Source organism: Electrophorus electricus, chromosome 21, assembly GCF_013358815.1.
Source record: "Electrophorus electricus isolate fEleEle1 chromosome 21, fEleEle1.pri, whole genome shotgun sequence".
Taxonomy (NCBI): domain Eukaryota; kingdom Metazoa; phylum Chordata; class Actinopteri; order Gymnotiformes; family Gymnotidae; genus Electrophorus; species Electrophorus electricus.
In genome coordinates, this window is record NC_049555.1 from 8,270,880 (window position 1) to 8,294,838 (window position 23,959).

The following is a 23,959-nucleotide window of genomic DNA, read 5'->3' on the forward strand; positions in this document are numbered from 1 at the left end:
GTGTTTTTATGTTCATTTTCTTTCTTTTTTGTAATGGCTTGTACTTGTTTTAACATTTACTATGACAATTGTCTATGGGTTTTACCTTTTTAGAGGGTATTCATGAAGCTCTGAGGTCAGGGTTGTGAAGCATGTTTGTGCTGCATCCTGTTTGCATAGCATACTTCTCTATAGTTTAGGACTTTCTTCCTCTATTTTTTTTTTCTCCCTGCCTGTGTCAACTTTAGTGTTAGCATTGTATGTACACAGTAACATGGATTGAGAGATTTTGTATAAGACCAGCTGTGATTTTTGGATACTTTGTGATTTAGAGCTTCAGCTGCAAGGCAGCCTGGGTTTCCCCAGACTCCAGCAGAGCTGGAGAGAACCACATGCCACCCCACCCCCCACTCATTGGTAGACTTATTGTCTTCTGCTGCCTTATTGTTGCTGGGCTTTGACCTCTTACTCTCCCTCTGATAGTACTGTGATATTTCTTCTGTTTAAAGTCTTTATTTTTTTTTGGACACCCCCCATCCCATGCCACCTTTTTACCCCTCCTGCCTCTGGTCTGTTTTTACCTGGTCTACTATAGATACTTGTGGTAGTTATGTATTTTGTGTAATTTGTTTAGAAGCAGTTCAAGTGTTTTGTTCCTTTTTGTGATTGTTTTGGGTCACTTTTTTGTGTTTCCTCTGTTAGTCACCTTTTTAAAAAAAAATGTACAGTTCTATTATTTAAAGAATGTTTCTTGTTCACTAGTGTTACTACTTTTTGTAATATGACATTTAAACGTTTCTTTTTCAGATATTAAAATATTACTACACCACAAGGCTTTTGGTTTGTGACGTTATAGTGCTTTGATTTAATATAAACAATAAAACTCTACTGTCTGTCATCTCCCTGCTTAGTAATTTTTTATGAATGTGATATCCTTGATTACAGTCACTTGAATCGGTCATCTCTGCTTAGTTATATCTACTTTTTTTTCCCACTGAGCTTGGCCTTTTTCCTTTTTGCCAGTAGATGGAGGCAGTGAGATGCATTTTCTTTTGTGGACAGGGAACGTACGGTATAAATCGATGAGAAAAGCGCTGATGAAACGTACGGCGAGCCGCACTTAAACATTTTCATGATGAGCTAGATTTCCAGGATATTTTTTTAATGAAGAAAGCAACTAGCTAGGTGAATTGCGTGTGTTCAAGATTCTCGACATAGTTAATATCCTTCCCATTTTAATTTCGATAATTATATCGTTAATTCCTTGAGGTCAGTGATGGGTGTTAATCTCCTTGTTGCCAAATAGTTTGCATAGGCTATTGCTTACATTGCATAGTCTATTTTATGTGCTGTGAGATATGCATATCGAATCATCATGAATAAAATATTCCTCTACGGGTGAAAGCAAATGGTTTGCGTTCTTCCTTCTGACGTTCTTCTGTGATGGTCCTCTGCTTTTTGGGTTTTCCAAAACCAAATGAATTGCGTTAGACCGAACGAAATGGCTTTCTCATGCTTGCGTCCGACTGAAAATCTGTTTGTTAGCTTCAAAGACTGCAGTGCGTGCCATTCTCAAAATGCTGAGAGGCCCCAGAAAGGCTGTTATTACCGGAGTGGTACAGTACCTCAGATAATGGATTTGAAAACACGGGTAACCCGGTAACGATACGAGTGACCTAAAGGCCTACACTCACCTGTACGTAAACTGTTTGGCAGTCAGTCACACAGCAAACTTGCTTTCTCTTTTTATAATGAAAAATCCCGTTTTACTTGGATGCTTTGAACCCTATTGGTGTACATTTATTCAAACGAATAAATGGAAGGGTTTGCGACGTAAATTAAGATTAACCTACCTAAACCATTAAACGTTTTTTTGTTTTTGTTTTGGTATGTCAGATCGTATTAATCTTATTTGAGACATTCGTCAGGGGCAATATAAACAACATTGTTTTAGATTCTGTATTTGTATGGGTTTTCGGTTACATTGCAGGAATTCGCTTTTCCCGATTTTTTAATGAGCGTAGTCATCTCATAGTTTTGGTTGGTTTCTTTTGTCTTGATCCAGCAAAGAAAACCACCGTCAGCTTTGAGTGTTTCAGACAGCAGCTCTCCTGAACTCACCCAGAGAACTTCGTGTCTTAAAACAAGTCCTTCTTTGGATATGATACGCTGAGTAAGGGTTGTAGGTTAAAATGGAAGGAAGAGCTGTTTGACAGCTTTGTATCAAGCTCAGGACTGTAAATCTACAGTTTTACAGTAATCCTTTTATTTTCAAAAAAGGCAAGTTACACATACGTAATTAGCACAAATTTGTTTTTTCAAAGTTTGTCAAAAAATGCAAAATGTATTTGTGTGATAGACAAGTTGGGTTAAAACTAACGTAACTCAGCTGACAGGTTAATACTTTGTGGTGCAGTACGAGAGACGGAGAAAACTAGATTTAGGACATTTAGGACGTGGTCCAACATTAGGGCACAAGAGCAGCGATGCTGTGTAGGTCTACTGGAATGAAGCTATAAGAGTGTGGGCTACCGCCATGAAAACTAGACTCACTCTTCTGCTGATTACCAGAGCCATGACGTGATTCTTATTTACCCTATTAGGCTCATTAATTGACCCAACACAACCCAAGGCCAGAAACTTCTCGGACTGCAGGCGAAGCCCTATAACCTCCGAATGCGTACGGATAAATCATCCGAGGATTGGGCAAATCCCTTTTTTCGTTTTAAGCGCCACGTCCGAAAACGGTGAGATCAGAAGGAAACGCTTTCAAGTCAGAGTATGTTAATTTTAAAGTGTATTGTACTGAGGTCATCTCCGACTCTTTATCCTCGTCTCAGCCAGTGGTAATCCTGTGCTCGTTAATGCTCCAGAAACGTCTTGGCGGCAGCAGTTTATGGTTTAGTGGTGGGCTCATGACATTAGGGTCTAATTAGAGCTTCCCGTGCCTTTCCCTGCTTTTAGCATAATGCTATTAGCATTACATAATTTCAGTCATGAATTCCTATGCTTGATTCTATCTCGCCCTCATTCTCCTTATCAATTACAATCCAGTCTACCCTTTGGGTTTCATTTTCAGTTCATTTGTGGAGCACGCTTACTTTTTCCAAACCGGCAGCCTGCTGTGTACTTCCGTTCACTTCATTGCGATTTTAAGTGCAACCCCAACCAAGTTCCATCCTCCCAGAAGTTACTCTTTGCTTATGTCACTTGAATTTAACAGATCAATTACAAAGACATTGACAAATGAATGTTATTATAGCAAGGTTATTTATCTCAAGTGTAAGGAAAAAAATCCCCAAACAAGTGTGAGCAACTGTTTATGTGGTTACCTAAATTTATCCAAACTTCTCTGTACGAGTTTATGCAGCCTCCACCTCACATATGCTATGCAGTATTGGTCATTATAAGACATTATCTGTATTTGACTCCCATTTCCTTCTTACAACCAGATTGTTTGTTTGCATTGTAGAGCGCTCTTTGGCTAGGAATGAACAGGAAGACTGTGTTCCTATCTCTTGGCCCAAGCCACTGTGGAAATGCAGTTGGGGTTTTTTTTGGACCCAACATAGATTGTATTATCGGCTAATTTGTAGCTAATTATTCACATCGGTGTTCTAGACAACAAGTCTAATTTTAAACCCTATGGAAGGCCCCTGAAATCTGGAGGCCATTCTGATTTATGCCTTTCTGTCTGAGAGGGAGGTAAACAATTCTGAAGTTACATCTAGTGCTCAGGCATGCCACAGGTTTCCTTGCTCATTTGACACCCCATCTTATAAGCAAAAGGGTTAAAGGGTCCCGTAGAGAATAAATCGGTGTGGAAACGTGCAAGCTTCTGGTGTGAGAGAATCAGACCAGAACTTCCATTTAATACCTCAGCTCTGCTCTGACATCTGTTGCTATTGCATACAAGAGCTCAGTAAATTGTGACACAGTGTAGGTCTAATATGGCAACTACCATAACATTCATCGCATGTCTCCGATTGCTTGGCTCAGCCATAAATTTAGTGCAGACACATAAGTAAATGCCTTGTCTCACACATTGTGTTTTCCCTCTGGCTTCCATTCTTGGATTGAACTACAATGATTTGTTTAAAACTAGGGATGAATTGTGGGTATTCACATTGGATCAGTAGGTTAGGAGTCAGAAATGTGCTTGTCCTGAGATCTTTACAACACCAAGTACCTCAGGTTCATGGACAGTCATCTGCTTTGAAAGATGTGACTAACCAACACAGGCATCTCCCATATGTGTCTTAATTACATTAGACTCTTCCACTTGAAAGGCTCACTGTTCTTCTAGTGGTTTAGGACTGTACCCCCCAGCCCCATTTTTTATTTTAGAAATGAATTGTTAATTTAATTACCTTTTAACAGAAACACTTTATATTCCATCTGAGGCCCATGGCAATCTAACAGGTCTATCAAAATGTGCTTTGCCCAACTTGTTTTTCTCCAGTTTCCCAAACTGTGTTAAACCCATCAGCTTTGCTTCATTTGGGATCAAAACACTTTGAATTGTCACTGTCCTTACATGTGTACACATGTACACACATGCAATATGACAGTAATCAGGGTTTTGGTGTTGCGTCACAGGGCAGCTGTCTTTGTAGGGTGTGTGTGTGTGTGTGTGTGTGTGTGAGACATCACGATCCCAACTCTCTGAGTAAGTGTCATCATTGTACACGAGAGACAGTTGATTCTGACTGTGTGTGTATGTGTGTGTGTGTGTGCACCTATAGAGAGATGACCAACAGAGGTTTCCTTGATCTCCAACTACAGTGCCACTCAAGTACACAAACCCAGCCAGAGCCCTTGTGCTCCATAGTGCCTGACATCCATTAGTTTTTTTGACTTAAACATGGCTAACGCTCTCTCTAAGCAGAACCTTCCATTTTGACATCTTTTATGAAGGAAACAAAGTAAAATTAAAATTATGGTGGGAACAGACCATATGCAAACAGATGTTATTAGCCCTGGCAAAGCACAAATTTCTAAAGTTTGCAAGAATGAATGCACATTTCAGTAACCCAGCGTATATGACTACCAGATGCACAAAAATGTTTTTTCAACCCTCTTGTTGTCTCTGCCCCCTTCTATCCTGATTGTACATATTTGTGACTAATGTGAATGGGAAAAATGTTGCACATCTGCTGTCCAGTGGGGCTTTCAGACTTTGCGATTGTTTCAGCTACCAAGCTGCTGTTAACCTTTAACCGATGAGCCCTGAAGATCATGTTATCTATTGTTGTATATCTTGATACAGTGTGCGTAGTGACAAATCTACACTAAACAGGTGGTAGATCATTTATTTGATATTTTTATTTATTTGTTTGTATTTTTTAATGTGTGTTGAATTTTTTTTTGTCCATTGCTGTCATATTATGTTTTAACAGAGAAGTACCAGAACACTTGTATACTTGCATTTCTAACAGCTGTTATTCCGGAGAGAGGACTATAAGGCAGTAGCAGAGGAGAGGTCAGAGCTGCTTCCTGTGGGGCTCTTCAAAACACAGAATGCTTGTTCTCCTTGGATAGTTTGCTACTCTGTAAGTGGAAAGAAAAAAAAGTGCCAGAATCCTGCATGAAGAAATTAGTGGCATTTCACTTTGTACACATATTTCAAATATGTGTGTTGGTTACTTTTTAATTGGTTGGTGTGGCTTGTGGATTTTAAAACAAGAAGTGGGTTCAGAAGTAAATTAGTAAATGACTTTTGACTATACAATACCACACCCTTTTTCTGTTTACACTGCACATTGCATGTTTTCATCAGTAAGAGAAAAAAACAAAACTGACATCACAGTTTTAAGTTTTAAAAGGGCAGATTTTCTCCTATTTCCTCTGTGATTTGACTGTACAGGTAGTTTGGCTGATCCTATTTAATCTCCACAGTATTTATTACTTATTATATTATTATATAAATTATTAATGTACTATTTTCAATTTCTGAATTTTTTTTTCTTTTTACAATTTTTGGCCACCAAAGGCTGCTTTACTAATCAAAGGTTTAAGTGTTTGCTTTTTTGGCATCAATGTTTTCCTGATAGATAAACCGGCATGGGTCAAGCAGAGAGGTATGCTCATGAAACGTGATGGCGTGTTGGAAGTGCTTTAGGGGGTGTGTTTACAAACCCTCCCTGTTAACATCAGGAGTTTATAAACTCTCAGTTGCTTGTGATTACCTTGGCATTTGGTATGTTTTCTGGAGCTTATGTAATTTATGCCTGTTTATCTGTTTTGACACCTGGCACTTAACAAGCTGTGTTTCTAAATGAAACCGAACTTCTGTGTCCTGTAGACCTCCGGCACTCCTGTCATTATAAGAATTGCAGGTTGCTTCAGAGTTACAAAGAATGTTATCGGGGGAGTTCTGTTCTTTTTTCAGTTTTCTAGTAGCATAAAAGCCAAACCTACCTGATACAATGTCAGATCTTATCTGCAACCTCTCTTTCTAGCACACCCACCATTAGACCTTGAGATGAGACTGATGGTATGTGCCTCGTACCCTGGAATGAGCCAGTTTTCTTAGCAACAGTGTATGTGATAGCCCCGTCTCCCAAGATCATGATGCCTTTCGCTTACATTTGGACCTAGAATATCTGATCTACCAGGACCACAAAACTGGCTATGTGTATAAGGAACTTAAAATATCATTGCCATTAATCCCATGTGTTCTTAAAAAGTGCAATTATAAAGACTTTTGAATGCAGCCCACAGAACCCAAGGTACTGTACAATGACATGTAGCTATGACATGAATGTTTATCTGCAAAGTTGTCAGCATGGCGGGGTGGAAGGTGGGCCACCAAACACTCAGCTCCTGCCAGCAGCACAGGGAGTTGTGCTGGCATGCTTGTGGAAGGATTCAGTTTCTCATGTCACAAGGTGAGGACAGCTGTCAGTCTCAGGTCCTGGAAGATTAGTTCTCCACATATGCAGATTCTCATCTACTACATTTAAATGACCTGGATTGTGTAGAATGTGTAACTTACTTCAGAAAGCCTAAGAGACTGATCAGTTTGTTTTGGTGTCAAGCAGCTATGAGTGACACTGAGATAAATATAACATTTTCATTTCATTCCCAGTATATGCTTAGGGCCTCAGATTTAGTCTATTTAGCTGAACCATTATCAATATTAAGCCATCTCTTAAATGCCAGCTGTACAACCACTGATGTGTAAAATCATTGCTCTCTTTGCAGTGACCCCCCATACACCAACCTCAAAGAAGTGATATATAATTTTCTTTTCCTTATGGCCAGTTGTCCAGTATGGCATCCAGTAAGAAGAGTGTTGCTGCCAGGTGCTTACCATGAGGAGCAATAATGCAGGCTACTGCTGATAGACTTAAAAAACGCCCTCTAATGACTGCTGTTTCAATCACCTGAGACATGATACAACACCCTCATACATGCACACACACATGCCACTATCGCGTGTCTGAGGATGCAGAGGCAGGCATTAATTTCCACTGGAATTTGTGGAACTAGACAAGTTCAGTAGCTGTAAAATATAGTTATTGTTGAGATTTATCTAAAATGTTAATTATGGGGGCCGATGACAGATGGCATCCTTACGTGGTTTAATCATTACTTGGTTTAATCCATACCCTTTAATCGTCATGATATGACATAGTAATCGTCATCTCCATAGGAGCTTGAGTTTTACTACATGTATCCTACTGTAAATGATAATGGGTTTAGCTGCAGGTATTTTTCACTGAGGAGCCTAAAGATGTGGTACACTTGTTGCAGAAAATGTCCCTGCAAGCTGAAACAGGTCAGCTGAAAGAGCAGACACGCACTGGAGAAACATTTTCAATAATTAGCCTTGTCTTCATACATGGCCTTCAGAGGAGAGACATAACAATACTGGGGTGTGCAGCTGATGGGGAATCATGGTAGATATCAGTTATTTTAGGAACGGTTTCCATGGTCAGGCCTGCCAGACCACTTAGTTATAACAGCTGCCAAAACTACAATGACTGCTCATTGCAAAGGGGCCTGTGGTTAGATGTGGAAATGTACAAGTGTGTTTCAATGAAAATATATGAATCTGTTGTGTAATTTTCTACATATAATTGTTGAATGTCTGTCAGATTGTTTTTAAATAATAATAATACCTTATAAAATCTTGCCAATCTCATGGATCTCAGTGTTATCGAATCAACATTTTGAGGTAGGTTTTGCAGACATAACGTAAAGATATGTTGTCATGTGTGTCAGATTCCGTCAGTGACTCTTTTCGCAAAATGGAAAATATCTTTGTGCCTTAATTAGATTCAGGTGTTCTAAAGCGAAGGATTTTAGTGCTAATAAAACCTTTCCGCCTCAGTGTTCGTAAATTCACACATTCGCACAGCCTACGGTTGTATTAAGCTTTTAACTTCGTCTCGTAATCTCACTAGAGGAGCCAGTTCTTCACTTCAGGTAGACTGAGGTCCAAAGTTAATTAATGCAATCCGCGTTTCCTTTGCAAAGTCAGATACATCTAAAGGCTACGGATGATTCATACTTGCCATTGGCCAAACTCCGCTCGAAGGGGCGTGTTCGGTAGTCTCCACTGGAATGCAAGCGCGATGAGTTCAGGTGTACGTCGCAGCTCGCTGCGCTGAAACGCGGGGTTGGATGCGAGGGTTAGACTACTATGCGAGACGCAAATCTCAGGTTAGTCCAAACTGTTGCAAAGGTTACTAGTCTTAAAGAACCTGGCTTCCCAAGTTTGTAAATTCCCCCAATTAAGTATGTGTTTTTCTTTTAGGTAGAATAGTTTTAGCGTAGGCTATATGCAGAGCGCAACTAATTTTTTTTAATTATAGTTCTTTGCAGCTGATGAGCTGTAAATTATGCTATTATTATGTAATATCGTTAAGTATTATTAGTAAATATAACATATTTACCCTTTGTTTATTCTGTGGAGCGCCTGTATATAGATCTTGATTCTAAAATTAGCTAGGCTTGTTTAGTTCTCAAACGTATCACTTTGAAATCTCGTGTGTTACACGTGTAAAGGTAGCTATATAGTAAAACTATATTAGTATAGGAATGTATTGTTATTTATATATAACTACTTCTCAGGTGATATCCCGCCATCTACATAATACAAAAGGAAGCAACCCGTGAGCCCAGTCTGAAGCCCGAGAGGATATGTCGTTTAAAGAGAATAAACGAGCCACATTTAAAGTGCCACAAGATCCGCGTGAGGAGAACAAATGAATTTGTCAAGATATCGATAAAGAAGGCCAGTTAGATTTCAAAGCTACCGTTCCAGTCAGACACCTGGCTGTAGAGCATTTAAAACCAACACAGCATAAGTCTTCTCTGTCCTGCTGGGGAAATCGATTCAGCTATTTATTGATAGAATAATTGTTGTGTTGTGCCGTCGGAGCTGCCTGGGAGCGCACCTGATGTCCCTTCAGCGGAATTTTCGGGGCACATATGTCGCTTGAGAAGTGTGTGTAACTTTCTTTAAGAATTTCGTCTAAATCCGCGACTTGCTATAAGAACTTTACCGTTATAAGGGGTCTTTGGATAACCAACGGGCTCTTATCGTGGATTTTACACATTTTTTGTGACACGGATGTTTGAAGATCTGGAATTTTGCATTCGGTTTGGTCGATGACCAGAGAGCAAGATCCTTGATCATGGATGGAATCAAGTGCAACGTTCGTTTGAGAACAAAGACCCTTGGGATCCAGGAGTTCCCGGGCAATATTTTATCGAATGATTCATGAATTGTATATCCAGCCTTTGTGTCATTGTGTTAAACTTGCCAAAGATCTAGGATGCCAAAATCAAACAACAGGTAAGTGTACTACAATGCTGTTTTTCTTTTATTTTATCACCTGGCAGGACTTGGATAGCGTTTGAGTACACGAACAGTGGCGAAACCATGTGCTTCAATCCACAAATCAATATTTCTTTAGAGACTGTCACGTGCTCTTTTTGTTGTGATCACAAGTTCATGGCCCTGTTTTGCTTGTCTAGCTAAGATAGTACAGGATGTTAATCAGTTTGTCCGTCAACATATATATTTTTTTCTTTTTACAAGTTTTGTTCAGTGTAGTATATTTTTGTCATATATTCGGTACTTTACCATGCAGAAACATTCATTTGTTAGATGGGGTAATGCTGCAGTTTTAGGGAGAGGTTTGGTTGCAGCAATACAGTAAGTGATAGTTTGTCAACACAAAATATGCTTCCAATTTAGATGTTTACATGGAGGATGAGACAAATTACTTTTCTCATACACTTGAAATGAGTTTGTATGACTTTTTAAATTAAAAGAAGTGCCTTTGCATTTTCCCTCTTGGAAATAATTGTTACAAATATAAATAGGTGCTGTTTTAATCCTGTTGCTTTAATTAAACTGGAGTGCTGAAACTTAATACATATGTATATGTATCAGGCTGGTCAGCGGTATTGGTGTTTCTATGTGAAAGTCTCTGTTTTACCTACAGCATACAGTTGGGGAATGAGTCACATAACCATCTCTCTACTTTAAGATAATGCACTTGCCTAATGTTTCTTACCTAAACATGCAGTTTATGACCTCAGTATGGCCTTTGAACAGCAGGCCTTGTGACCCCGGGAAAGCCTTTGACCTCATTTTAAATATTTAGGAGAGACCTCTGTATCTTGGTGTTGTGGTTTTCATCAAAGACACCCAACATGCACTGAGCATTTTGTGTACCTCAGGTGACTCTCTGGGTACAGTCAGTATGCAACCAATTACTGCATCAAAGTACAGAGTTGGTAAATTATGTAAACATTTTTGTGATTTGAGAAATGGCAGACATCTATGTCATTCTCATGAACATGAGGTGATGTTCATATCCTTTAACATTTGTAATGTTTTAATAAACAGCTACATTTTTAAGAAACATTTACAGCATTAAGCTGACACTTTTATCCAAAGCAACTTACCATTATGAGTGGGTATAATTTGAGCAATTGAGGGTTAAGGGACTTGCTCAGGGGCGCAACAATGGCAACTTGGCATTGGTGGGGCTTGAACTAGCAACCTTCCAATTATAAGTTAAGTACCTTAACCACTGAGCTGAAATCTGCAGTGGCATCTAGCTGTTCCCTTGCCCTGCTTCTCAGAGCAGAGCCTGATCACTGAATTGTTGGGGAGATATGTGTCATTTCATTGGGTGGAGTGGCTAATTATTTGGAGTGAAACAGTATGAACCCATAAAAAGATAAGAACTAAACACAAGAATAAGTATGCTTCCTGGTGAAGGCTAGCCTAGGCTCAGCCTTCCATGGCTGGGAAAAGGAGGTTCTTTTAATTTTCTGATTTTTGCCACTTGCGTGCAATAATGTCATTGCCAGGAAGGGGGGGGGGGGTGTGTATTTCCCAAACTGTAAAGAGTTTATGGGAAATTACTAATTCAGTGAGTCATATTCTGTGGAGATTGCTTAGTGCTCCTGAGTTCATTTGCAGGAGCCAGGCTGGTTTATCACAAACATCCACTAGTAAACTTTTCCAGAAATGAATGTGAGCATTTCATCAAAACCATAAATGAATTTTAAGAGTGATGTTCATAGTCTGGAAGCTCAAGATTATGTGTTATGTAAGTAGACTGCAGAGATGCCCTCTTTTTGAGTTTGAGAGTTAATGATCCTACATGTATGGAGGCCATTCCTGACCTTGGCTTTTCCACCCTTGGGGCCCCACTGTCATGGCAAGTCCAGCTAGGCTTTGTTGTTATTAATGGAAGCTCTGTGACCTGGGGCAAACACACCATTGTTAAGTAAGACTTCAGCATCCACATTCTCTCCCCTTCATCTGACCTCTCCTCATGGTCACTAAGTTGATGGTTGAAATTTAGTTATATTGTTTTTGTTTGTCTCTAGGAAACTGACTCTGTGCCAAGCCCTCACCCTCATTACCCTGTTGGCATCCCCGGTTTCGTCCCAGCACGTAAGACAACACCTGTTCCATTTTTTTTTTTCTCTGAGCCACCCCTCATTAAGAAAGCCTTTTTGGTCTGCCAGGTCTGAGTGGCACAGTTTGACTCTGCACAGCAATTCTGCAGCATGTCAGCACAGTTTGTCCTCTAGCAGCACAACTTCATATATATATATATATATATATATATATATATATATATATATATATATATATATAATTATATATATATATATATATAATTATATATATATATATATATATATATATATATATATATATATATATATATATATATTAATTAATTAATTGAAATGCTTAAATTCCCTGTCAGACCATGTGAAAGTTGAGCTGAAGGAATTGTTTGCATAGTGCAGTGTGTGGTAATAGAATATTCTGATTGGCATGTTTCCCTGTCGGTGGTTCTCTTTAACCAAAGCATTGTGCCTTTTTGGTGTGTCATTGACATCTTTCAACACTGTTTCTATAACTGCCATGGACAGGGTTCTGCTGAAGAAACCTCTGTCTTTATTTGCCTGATTGTCATCACCTACTACGTTAATGGGATGGTTTAACCCCCTTAGCACCCAGGACATTTCATTCATTTTCACCTGGATGTGGTATGTCTTACTAGTCCGAATGTACATTACAAGGGAAAGGTACATTCTCACTTTCCCTTTCCATATTAAGTGCTAGGCTTCAGTGGCTGCTATAGGAGGAGCTGCACGTAGACGTTTGAATTTACTGCTCACCCCTTGATGTCCTCTAGCCCCCACACAGTCATTTTCCTCTCTGCTAGTAGATCTAGGGCAGTATTACTACAATTCCACAAGTCTGACACGTCTGACATTCAGCTTTCTCTCTTTATGCTACAGGCACATTTTGACTCATCAAAAATAAAAAAAACACTAACAAACACATTTGTGTTTATTATAATGTTATAGTTTTATTAAATATTACTGCTTAAAATGCAGCAGTTCATTAAACATGAGATAGTGAAGTTCTTAAAGTTCAATGTGTAGGGTCTTAGAAAGTAAGAGTCCTATACTGTGATTACTGTATGTGTACAATTTATTGCCCAGCCCTAAGGCGTGCCCTATAATGTGAGACTTGACTCACACCCAGATTCTTTCTCAGAAGAGTCAACATTTCTCCTGTTACACTGTCTCAGGGCGAAAACTGCAGTTCTAAGGTTAAAGGTCAGTTTCATTAGGTCCAGCTTGCTCCAATGGCCCCACAGTGAGTTGCTATCAGCACTAATTTGAGTCTTTGGCCCTGCTTTGAGGCCAGTTTCAGGTCACTCGGTGATGGAGCATGATGGACTTCAGTCATTAATCTCAGCAGTGGCAATGTCAGTGTAGTCACATAGTCTTCACTTTTCACAGTCAGACTTGCATGCTTCCTGTCACTCACTATCAGGGTGTTGTTCTCTGCAGATTAAGAGGCTAGCTAATGTCATGGACTTCAGAGCTCACTCATTCACTTATCTTCATCCCTTTGATGGGAACTTAATTGGATGTTAGACTCCTCCTACCTTTTGAAGGTTATTCAGTTGCAAGAAAGCTCTTGTAAATCCTTTTAAATTATCTTGATTTCTGCATGAATGCCTCCTAAAATGCAATCTGATCTTCTAAGTCATAACAAAAAATTAGGACAGTCAAAAAACAAACAAATTTGACATTATACATTATTCCATTGTAGAAAATATGGTTTGAATAATGAAGTGCCTTGATGTATGTATGTATGTATATGTGAACTGAGAAATTGCCTTTTCATAAAGGGGTAATTGAAGTCAGGTGTTTCCCTCAGTTCATGTGTAGGTTTGACTTCCCTTCACATGCACAGTTTTGGTTACCTGCATTTCCCAACAGAATTCCACGGCAATATCTTCAATTTGGAGCAATGATCAAAACTGAACAAAAGAGATTTTAGAGGATTTCAGACAAAATTTTGCTAAAGCTATAAAGTCTAGAAAAGGTTATTAGAGGACAGACTTCTATCTCTATTAGTCCATATTCAGGCAAAAACAAGAAATTCAGCTCTGTTGCTGTTCGGTCAAGGAATAGACAGCCTGTGATTCAGTGCAAAGGCATGCGGTAGAATCCAATGGCAAGTAATAAACTTACTAGAGGTGATGGCTCAGGAGCTCCAGGCACTTGATAACTTCAGGAAACCACCACCGCTCTCAAATAACCCTGTACTGACCATCTCAAGTTAGATAGATGTTCTCCATCATTGCTGGTGCAATGGTCTGTGGACACATGAGACAAAGATTGAACATTCATATGTAGAGACTGCATCTGTGTAAAACACTACATAACACCAAAAAACAAAATTCCAAATATGAAGCATTATGAATGGAATATTATTGTGTGGGCTGCTCTGCTGCCTTCAGGCCTGGGAGGCTTCAAATCTTTAAGAGACCAATGAATTTCAAGATCTATGAGGAAATTCCACAGCAGAATATCATGGCGGCTGTCTGTGATCGAAACTCCAAAGAGGCTGGGTCTTGCAGCATAACGGGCAATCCTGAACATACGAGTAAATCAAGTGGCTCAAGATGAAGACAATCTGTATTTTAGAATCGCCTGATCTCAATCCCACTGAAACGCTGTGGTATGAAGCAAGCCATTTAAGCAAGACGATACAAAGTTATGAATAAACCGAAAGACCTTTTGTAGAGAGGAATATGCTAAAATATTTCCTAACTGCTGTGCAGGACTGATCAACAGTTACAAAACATGTTGGAAGTTATTGCCTATATGGGAGTTAGCATTATTTACTATACGCAAGTTAGCATTATTTACATAAATTTTATTTTCATTAATGACTTGTTTACACAATTTGTTCAATAAAAATATAGCACTGGAAAATGATTTCTGTTATTGTTAGATGAATCTTAATACCTAAATAAGTCTATTTATCATAATGACTCAAATGGTAAGATTAAATTTAGGTGCTACGCATGCAATATTCAGGCGAGCCAAAAGGTTCATAAACTTTTTCTTGCAACTGTATCTGTACTGATCATAAACTATATGATTGGATTTGTGCCTGTGCCATCTGCATTGAGTGGTTGAAGGGTTAAAATGGAGGAACCTGCATGCATTAATATATGCATGAAAGATGAGTCACAAGCTGGGCCAGTGCAACGCACCTCTGGGCAAAAAAGTTTCTGATACATGTTCAACGTAGCGGTTGTTGGGCTAAATCGTTTTGTGTTGCCATGTCCGTATTTACATTCCTCACAGGGTCTTGGATGTTCTCCAAATTAGATTTATGTGGCACTTGGACATTTTATTTTTAGCATGAAAACAACCATAGTGCCTGAGGTAGGTTTAACTGACAGCCACAGCAGGGTGTGCTCGCCTCACTTCCACACCCTTTGCACATTAAAACACACACACACTCTCTCTCTCTCTCTCTCTCTCTCTCTCTCTTCCCCCCCCCCCCCCCCCCCCTGTGAGGGATTCAGGGTGGCCTCAGGGACCTGTTGAAAGGTGCAGCCTCTTCTCACTCTCTAGTTGCCTGTTTGTCTCGGATCAAAGCCAGAGACAGATCTTAAAGCTGGCGGACCTAATGCTATCCAGGAGGATGATGGGTCCCCCTCCCCACAGAGCAATGCTGCATGTCTAATGGAGGATGACAGGGAACCTCTGTGTTAGTGAACTAATGCAGCTACCTCTGCTCAGTGCTAAGGAATTGCATAAATGCCTTCCTAAATGTCCTAGGCAGTCTAGCATTGCCAGTGAGCAGCAAATGTTTTTCTTCCACCTGATATCAGCTGTCCCAATGTGCTATAAAACTGTTGGTTGGTACAGTGCACTAAAAATAAATACAGTACTTCACTGCCATAACAACAGCCAGTTATATTTACAGTACTCACTATATTAGTTTGTGCCTATTATGAAGTAGACATTAGCTGCACGGTCCTTGGTACACTATTTTCAATGTTATTGTTTCACTGCTTTCTCATTTACCAATGCTCTCTCACACCAAGTTCTTGTGTGTCTGCTTAACAGTTTGCTGGGTGGGTAGAAGGGAACAGAGCCAGTCGTTCATCCCGGGTACGCCGTCAGCTGCATTTTAAGAACGAGTGGGCCTCATGGAGCGGCTGGTCAGAGTGCTCACGCTCCTGTGGGGGAGGGGCCTCCATCCGCAGACGTACCTGCATTGTCAGGTAAAGCCTCAGTTCACGTGTCACCAGGTCGCAGGGGCCTTTTCGGCCACTGCAGGGTGAGGTGATTTAAGTGTCTGCTGGTGGCATTGCAGTGCCTCGACCTGAAATGGAGAATTGAGAGTCATGTCAGAGTGCTGCAGCAGCATTTAGTAGTCTTTAATAGACCTCGTTTCATTCATTTAAAATAGCAGATTTTTGTGTGTGCATATGTTTTAGGAATCCAGTAGGAGGACCATGTTTAGGTGATCCCAGACAGTATAAGATCTGCAATACCAAGGTACAGTACAAGACTACCTAAGGTTTACCAGATTAAAATAATCCTGATCAATAATTCATACATCATATAGTTGTAGATAAACCCAAATAATGACCTAGCTGTCATACCACAGAGATGAGTGTGCTTCTCCCTTTATCAAGTGCATCAGCAAGGCAGACCTGACTGTGTTAATGATGCAGTCACTGAGGGCTCCTGAGCAAGTTCAGACAGGCTGTGTGTGTCTGTGGCTGTGTCAGCTCTGACTCTCTCGCTCAGGAGTGTCCTGCTGGATCGGTAGACTTCAGAGAGCTCCAGTGCAAAGCCTTCGACGACAGGCCAGTAGTAGCTGGCATCATGTACCGGTGGACTACATTTCACAGAGGTCGGTGAGACATGGTACACAGCTTAAAGGTGTGTGTTTAAGATGTTTTCCCTTCAGGGGTGCTCAATGTTGCACTTGGGACCTCTGGTTTTCTCCATTTGCCCTCCCTTCCCAGGCTCCGACCCCTGTGAGCTCAGCTGCCTCGCCCTGGGGCACAACTTCTACTACAACTTTGGGCGAGTCCTGGATGGCACACCCTGCGTTGCTGACCCCGGGGCCGTCTGTGTGAACGGAAAATGCCTGGTGAGTGAAAAAAGCAACAAACAATCTTCAATCCTCCTCCTACTCCTCCTCCCTCTCCCTGTGCTTTACTCTCCGTGCTCACATTGGTAATGATTTTCATTGTGTATTTGTCTCCTTGATGCTAGTGTTAGTGGCAGGCCTGAGCCGTGTTGCGCTGTAATATAGACTTTAGCTTATTGACTTTCCCCCCTCACATACCATTAAAGCAGTACTGTGCTGCAGAGCCTCAGAGTTTCATGTGGAGAGAGACATCAACCCCTGAACTATCCTAAGGCTTCCCATGTGGAGAGCGTGTCACCCTGCCACAAATCCTTCACCTTGTTCGCTCTGTTGCTCTGGGGTTTTTTTTTTCTCATTCTGTGGAAGATTCAGGTGTTTGAAGTCACAGATTCCTCTGTTTGATTAAGGTGAAGGCGTCCTGTCAGTCAAACAATTTAATTTGGGCTTATGTTTTATGCGAAAAAGCATATGTGTATTTCTAAAACATAAAAAAACCCAACCTGTACATTTTATGTGCATGTAACATTTCTGGACTGTGAGGTCGGTAATGTCCTTAAGGGACGAGGGGTGTTCCAGACAGAAGGGGTCAGGCCTGGAAGAGATGCAGGTGAAAACAGTGGGCTGAGTGGCAGACCGTGTGGGCCAGGCTGAGTCCAGACCCAGTGTGAGGAAAAGCACAATGCAGCATGAAGCACCAACCTTGTGTGTGTGTGTGTGTGTGTGTGTGTGTCTGCTCCTGAGAGGGGCCCCTCACACACTGTGATGTGTTAAATTCCTTGATTAATGCCCTTGTCATGGGTGTTGGAGTGTGTGTGTGTGTGTGTGTGTGTGTGTGTGTGTGTGTGTGTGTGTGTGTGTGTGTGTGTGTGTGTGTGTGTGTGTGTGTGTGTGAGCTTTTAAGTGAAAAAGAAAAAAGGATGAAAGAAAGAGATTTTAAAAAGGCAGTAGAAAAGGAGACCCTAACAGAGAAGGGTATGAGACAGAATGACAGAGAGCAACTCTCTCTTTGTCTTTCTCGAAGTGTGCGCAACCATGTGAGGTTAGTGTAAAGGAGAAAGGAGGGTTTAATTATACACTGCTGTGACAGCTGGGCAGAGACTGTTGTGAACACCTTTATTGACTTGTTAATCCTCTTCTTATAAGCTTCTTCTATGCCCCTCCCCTGGTTCCGCCCTCCTAAGCCCTTCCTCTTATGATGAAGCCTTTGTTCTAAGCCCTTCCTCCCCAGCATGTGCTCCTATGTGAATGAGTCTGCTCCCTGTAGTACTCTGTCCTTTGGCCAGTTTCCCTGGGCCCTGCAGCACACCTCACCGCAGCACATCTGCTGCCAGCCTGTGGTACGTCCGTGTAAATAGCTACGTACCTGGCTCTTCCACCATCTCCTCCCCACCATCAGGTGGACATAGTCAGCTGCAGCTAGCTTGAAGAGATCCTTATGCGACCCCTTCTGAGGGGTTAAGGGTGGCATATCATTTTGTCTGTTCATAATACTCAAGAGGACCTTGGCCTCTACTCTCTGAACGACCTGTCAGAGGCCCGCTGGGGGGACACGCACACTGGTCTTATATGAAGAGCTGTGTTTGTGAAAGTCTTGTGTTTTTAAAGGACAACGTTGTCTGAGGTCTCTTCTTTTTTGTCATGGAAAATCTGCAGCAATTCACATGAACATGTTCATGCTATCTAAAAGGGTTGAGCTGTTCCAGGGCATCTCTTTTAACATGAGCCTTTTTGGATAGATATCTAAAGTGGTGTGTGGTGGCAGGTTAGAGGGGGAGGCTACAATTGGGTTTCTAAGCCTGGTGTTTGTGTGCATGTGTAGAAACCAGGCTGTGACTTGATCTTTGGATCACAGCAGCAGGAGGATGCCTGCATGGTGTGTGGAGGGCAGAACACCACGTGTCTCCATCACCGGAGCATCTACCAGAGTGAGAGCCAGGAGATTGGTCAGTACAGGCCCTGATGTCAAAATCACATTCACTAGCAGCTATAGATGTGCTTAATTCTGTCAGTCCTGGTGTGTATTTATGGTGTATATTTTCACTTTTGGTTAATGTATGACGCTAGAGAAAATACCCCTCCCCACAGAGTGAGAACAGAAGCTGAAACATTTTTTATTACTGTTTTGGTGCCTGTAGTCCATGGAGACTCAAAGGAAGTTCTAACTGTGAAATCAACCATTGTGTTCAAGCATTTGTGAGTCACTGTAAGTCAGGGTCCTTTTAAGCCATGCCTCTGTGCTTGTTAGGAAGGGTATCGGAGACCAGTTTAAATTTTACATATTGGCATTTGTCCAGGGAATTCTGAACCTACATGGTTCCAGTAGGACAGTGACAGTGAGTGTACAAAGAACATGAATGTATGTACACACACGCATGCTTGCGCACACAGATCCACACGGAGCACTGACACCTCTGGCTTTAAGCTCCCTAGCCAGAACAGTGCCTTCCTTAAAAACTTCTGCACGTTGGCAAAGTGAATATACTCAGCATTTACGGAGGGGATAACATTGCACTAATGCCAGCTTTGTCTGGCTCTTCTGATCAGCCTTGGTTTCCTCTCCTCTGCTCCTAGATTTCTGAAAGTAGGATAACACGTGTGAGACGCCAGCAGGGTGCTCTTTATAGTAGGTCAAAAGCCAGAGGAGTGAAGAACACTAAAGTCAGAGCTGCAATTCCTCAATACCACAAAGCCAGTGCACACCACAGCTACAAGAAGGGCAGTTGTAAATACACATTTTCCATTGAAAGAGCTTTTGCAGATAAATGTGGTCTCAGCATGACATGGGGTGTTTTTACAGAGTTATAATACTTTATTCTTTAATCTGTCTCTCTCACCAGGGCCGTTTGGATACAATGAGGTCACCATGATCCCAGCCGGGGCCACTCACATCAGAGTGACTGATAACAGCAAGAACTATTTAGGTTTGAGTGAGGCCTGTTTCCCTGGTAGCTAGGAAAGGAATGTGTGTTTTTCATTACAAAGTGAAAACGTGTTTCCTTCTATGTATTTGATTTTGTTTGCTCTTCTGCTTTGCTGATAATATTAGTCACGTATGCTCATAGATTCACCATATTTACATAACATCACACAGACATAGAAGAATAAGAGTTTCTCTATTTTGTGCTTTGTCAATTTCTTGCCAGCTTACAAGAAGAATGATTGACTTTGCCTGTTTTGGTCAATATTAATGCATTTCCTCCAGATAACCTTAAGCAAAACCTAAGGTTAAGCACAAAGCCAACAGTACACTTTGCATACATACTTAATGTCTAAAAGTCAGGGAGAAAGATGTAATCATTGTGTATTTGGTTTCAAGTGCTTTATCTTTTGTCTACCAGCCCTTCAAAACGGCCGCTCCCAGTATGTGATCAATGGGCACTGGAGGATCAGCGTTCCGGGCGTGTATGATGTAGCTGGAACCAAACTGCTGTACCGCCGCTCTGCTGATACATGGGAGAGCTTTGATCTACCTGGGCCCACGCAAGAGGACCTGCATGTTATGGTGAGTGTAGATGCACTGCAGGGTAGGAGTTAGGGTGACTTAAAATTTTACATTTTATATACACATACAATATTATATTTAAATGCCAACACATACCGATAAAGCACAGTACAATGCTTTACTGTGTAAATAAAACTGTTGTAGATTTTAAAAACAACCCAGCAATCAAACATCAATGAGAGCTACTGTGTTTCCTCTTTTCTGCCTGAACTGAAATGAACTGAACCGAACTGCTCGCAGGTGCTGTCCACTGATAGGAATTCTGGAATAGAGTACGAGTATTGGTTGCCACCTGACCGCTATGCCCTCTATCATGGGAAGAAGAGTCCTCTTTGGCAGCCTTACCACACCAACTTCCTGCCCACTGCACCACCAACCACCACCACCAGCACCACCCCCAAGCCCCCTGTCACCAAACAGCCTGCCTGGGGTGAAGACCTGTTACTTGCTTACTTGTAATTTAAGTGTGATTAGCAACTTAATATTGCTCTAAATATAGTATACTAGTGACTTCTAGATGCATATTATTTTAGCATTTCACATCACCTTAAAGTTTTGTTTGATTATCTGTGTAGAGAAAGATTTATGATTTTAAAAATACATTTTAAAGAAAATGGTTTTACAGTCTTGTCCCTGATGCCCTTATATCTGTGCATGCATGCCTGACAGTACAGTGGTATGCTGGCCACTCCCTTTTCTCTCTGCTCTGGATGCATTGAGTGGGTCTGGTGGGTTTCCTGGTGTTTGTGTCTCAGGGTGTCTTGTTATATCATTAGGGCGTACAGGTGGAAGAATGCAGAAGGACATATTCAATATATACATTGGCATTTTTGTCATAATGCAAAGGGTAGAAGTTAGGCTTTTGGTTAGAATCGCCTTGATCAATGGGAAATGTGTGCAGTAGAATACTGAGTAGTTCTTTCCAGTCTGTGAATTTGTGATGAAGGCTCTGGTTAAAAGGCAAATGGTCTCTCTTAGGTCCTGTAGGCGGCTGGCATACGAGGCCTCCCTCTCGGCGGTGGCAGAAAGTGCCTCCTCGTCTGGAACGAGACGAGAAGCACAGTGGCTACACACCCCAGACGCGCGGCGCAGGTCAGCACACGTTAATCATCACTTAGTGCTACCGTCTCCGTCAGCTTAATTCCACTTGGTATTTCCACCCGACTGCGACGGGAACTCTGGATTTTTTTCCCCACCCCAAATCTCAGCCCAAGGAACTCATCAGTTGTCTCGGATTCCTTTGCAGGTTACTGTGGTAAATGTAGAAGGGTCAAGGGTCGCCGTGAGCGGCAGAGACAGTATTGCCAGAGGGATTTTGGTGAGGCCAAACATGGCTTTGTAGCCCACCCAGTTTGATTTTATAGTCCTCTTCACTCTCTTTTGACATGCACCATATGGGTCTAATGATAGTTTATGGATTATTCTTATTATCTGCTTAATTACTTTTTTGCTGAATCATTCTTATTATCTGCTTAATTACTTTTTTGCTGAATCAGTCTTCAGAGCAAAGATCTTGCAGAAGGTGTATGTTGGGGAGGAGACTCGGTATGATGTACAGATCATCCACACCTACCGCAACCGCTTCCGTCTAGAGCACCGGGAATACCTATGGGCACCCAACAGGTGTGACTGCCCCCTGCTGGAAGAGGGTCATCAGTACATTCTCATGGTAAGGCGACACATCAACTATGAACACACACTCAACCGCATTCTGCTGGAGGAGGACACCTATGCACAGTCCTACCGGCCACGTGAAGATGACCTGCTGCGGCCCTTGGAGGAACTTTGCAGTAACAGAGGACCTAGAACTCAGCCGAGAGGGTAAAGATTGGACAAGCACTGTGTTCAGCTCCCATCACTGTGCACTTACCCATTCCCAGAGTGACAACTTTCTAAAAATTCCAGGTGATGTATTAACATTACAAGAATAGACTGCGGACATTACTTGGAACTTTGGAATAAAAATGGACTGAAGCCTGCCAAAGTTACTCTACTCACTCAATGAAGCACTTTAGGTGGATGTGATCACCTTCCTTCAAAAGTCCACACCAAAGAGAAAAACAATATTATTTTTAATACTATTAGAATTATCATTCTTTCTGCTATCAGAATATAATGGCATAAAATATTTTTAAATGTGCCTCCGTCAAGTGTTTTCCCCAAGTAGGTTATTTGCCATAGTCAATTATTGTTTTTTATTGTATTTATGATAGCATTAGTACAAGTAGAAATCAAACCTGCAATTATATATGTATTTTGATATTGATATATATATTTTCACTATTAATGTATTTGTTGCCAGTAATGGAAATTTGACTATTTTTAATTTTTCAAGCAAAGCATGTTTAATGTTTTTTGTTAAGCTTACTCACCTTACTAATACAGTGCCTCACTGAAATGATCAGTTGAAGAGATCCCAGTGTCTTAAAGGGATATATGTCTTCTATGTTCCGAGTTCAATGATCAGTAGCCATGATGTCCTACGGGGGCATCATCTGACGTCTCATTATTTATTTTCACTGTTTAATCATACTCACATGCATTCGCCCCTCCAAAAGCTAAGGGTGTTGCTTTGATCTAAACCACCATAGTTTTTAATACAGAATAAATATGTAATTTGGTGTTCAAAAAATGTATTACATTATTGAGCATGGCAAGCAGATTTAGAAATTATTAGGGTGTTTTATGCTAGTAAAGTACAGTGTCTGTTTCAGCATGTAATACATTCCTCCTCAGAATTAGAGACCCCTGGTCTTTTTCTCCACACAAAACAGTTTGAAATCTTAACAGGGCTGTTTTTCCCCCTCTAAAGTCCACTCCTGTTTCCTCTCTCTTCAATAATTGCACACAAAACAGCTTATTTACAAGATATTTACAAAAATAGCTTGATCTTTTATGTCCATGACATAAAATGTGCTAACTTAAACCCATAATTAGGCTTAAGTGGGTTAGGCTGCTCAGTTCTGGTCTAGTAAAATTATTACAGTTTCTCTCTCTCTCGTTAGACGGGTGGTGTAACGGGAAGCACCTTCCCCTGGAACATATGGCTTCTTTATATAATAACCACTGTTTCTTGAATGATAAAATGTACTGCAGCAGAATATGATTCACCTAAATAACATTTTAAATAAAACTATATATCAAGTATTCTTTAAAAAAAAATGTAATCCAGTTGTAGTTTCATTGTAACGTTTGTAAATGGTATTCCACTGGAGGAAATGTGTTTCTAAAGCTGATGTTAGACGTGCAGGCAAGGGAGTATTATTTTGTTCACCCAAGGACAGTCCCTCATAGTGGTAAACATAGCATGCATTGTTCTAATGTCCTTTTTCTGTTGTTTTTATTTTCCACTCTGCTGCTGGTATCAGTCTAGCTGTTGTAACGATAGAAGGATGTCCAAGTGCTTGTAGTAAAGTCTCTCACACTGTGGTCAGGGTCCTGAACTCACACATTTGTTGATAAGATAAAGGTCCTTTTCTTATGGCAAACAACCCCCC

At 40.9% G+C, this 23,959-nt stretch overlaps 1 protein-coding gene across 2 annotated transcripts; it reads left to right on the top strand.

Annotated features, from left to right (window-relative positions):
• The first annotated feature begins 8,565 nt into the window (after nucleotides 1-8,565).
• On the top strand, nucleotides 8,566-23,891 carry adamtsl5 (ADAMTS like 5). 2 transcript variants are annotated; one of them, XM_027013824.2, is made up of 14 exons: nucleotides 8,566-8,649; nucleotides 9,061-9,787; nucleotides 11,845-11,911; nucleotides 15,922-16,079; nucleotides 16,296-16,356; nucleotides 16,612-16,717; nucleotides 16,833-16,960; nucleotides 18,780-18,903; nucleotides 19,798-19,881; nucleotides 20,299-20,462; nucleotides 20,703-20,892; nucleotides 21,441-21,554; nucleotides 21,709-21,780; nucleotides 21,959-23,891. In XM_027013824.2, exons 2-14 carry the CDS (start codon nucleotides 9,768-9,770, stop codon nucleotides 22,285-22,287), a joined length of 1,617 nt encoding a protein of 538 aa, XP_026869625.2. In that variant the 5' UTR covers nucleotides 8,566-8,649; nucleotides 9,061-9,767; the 3' UTR covers nucleotides 22,288-23,891. The 2 variants fall into 2 exon arrangements, with proteins under 2 accessions (XP_026869625.2, XP_026869627.2); XM_027013826.2 differs by lacking the exon at nucleotides 9,061-9,787.
• Nucleotides 23,892-23,959: the final 68 nt, after the last annotated feature.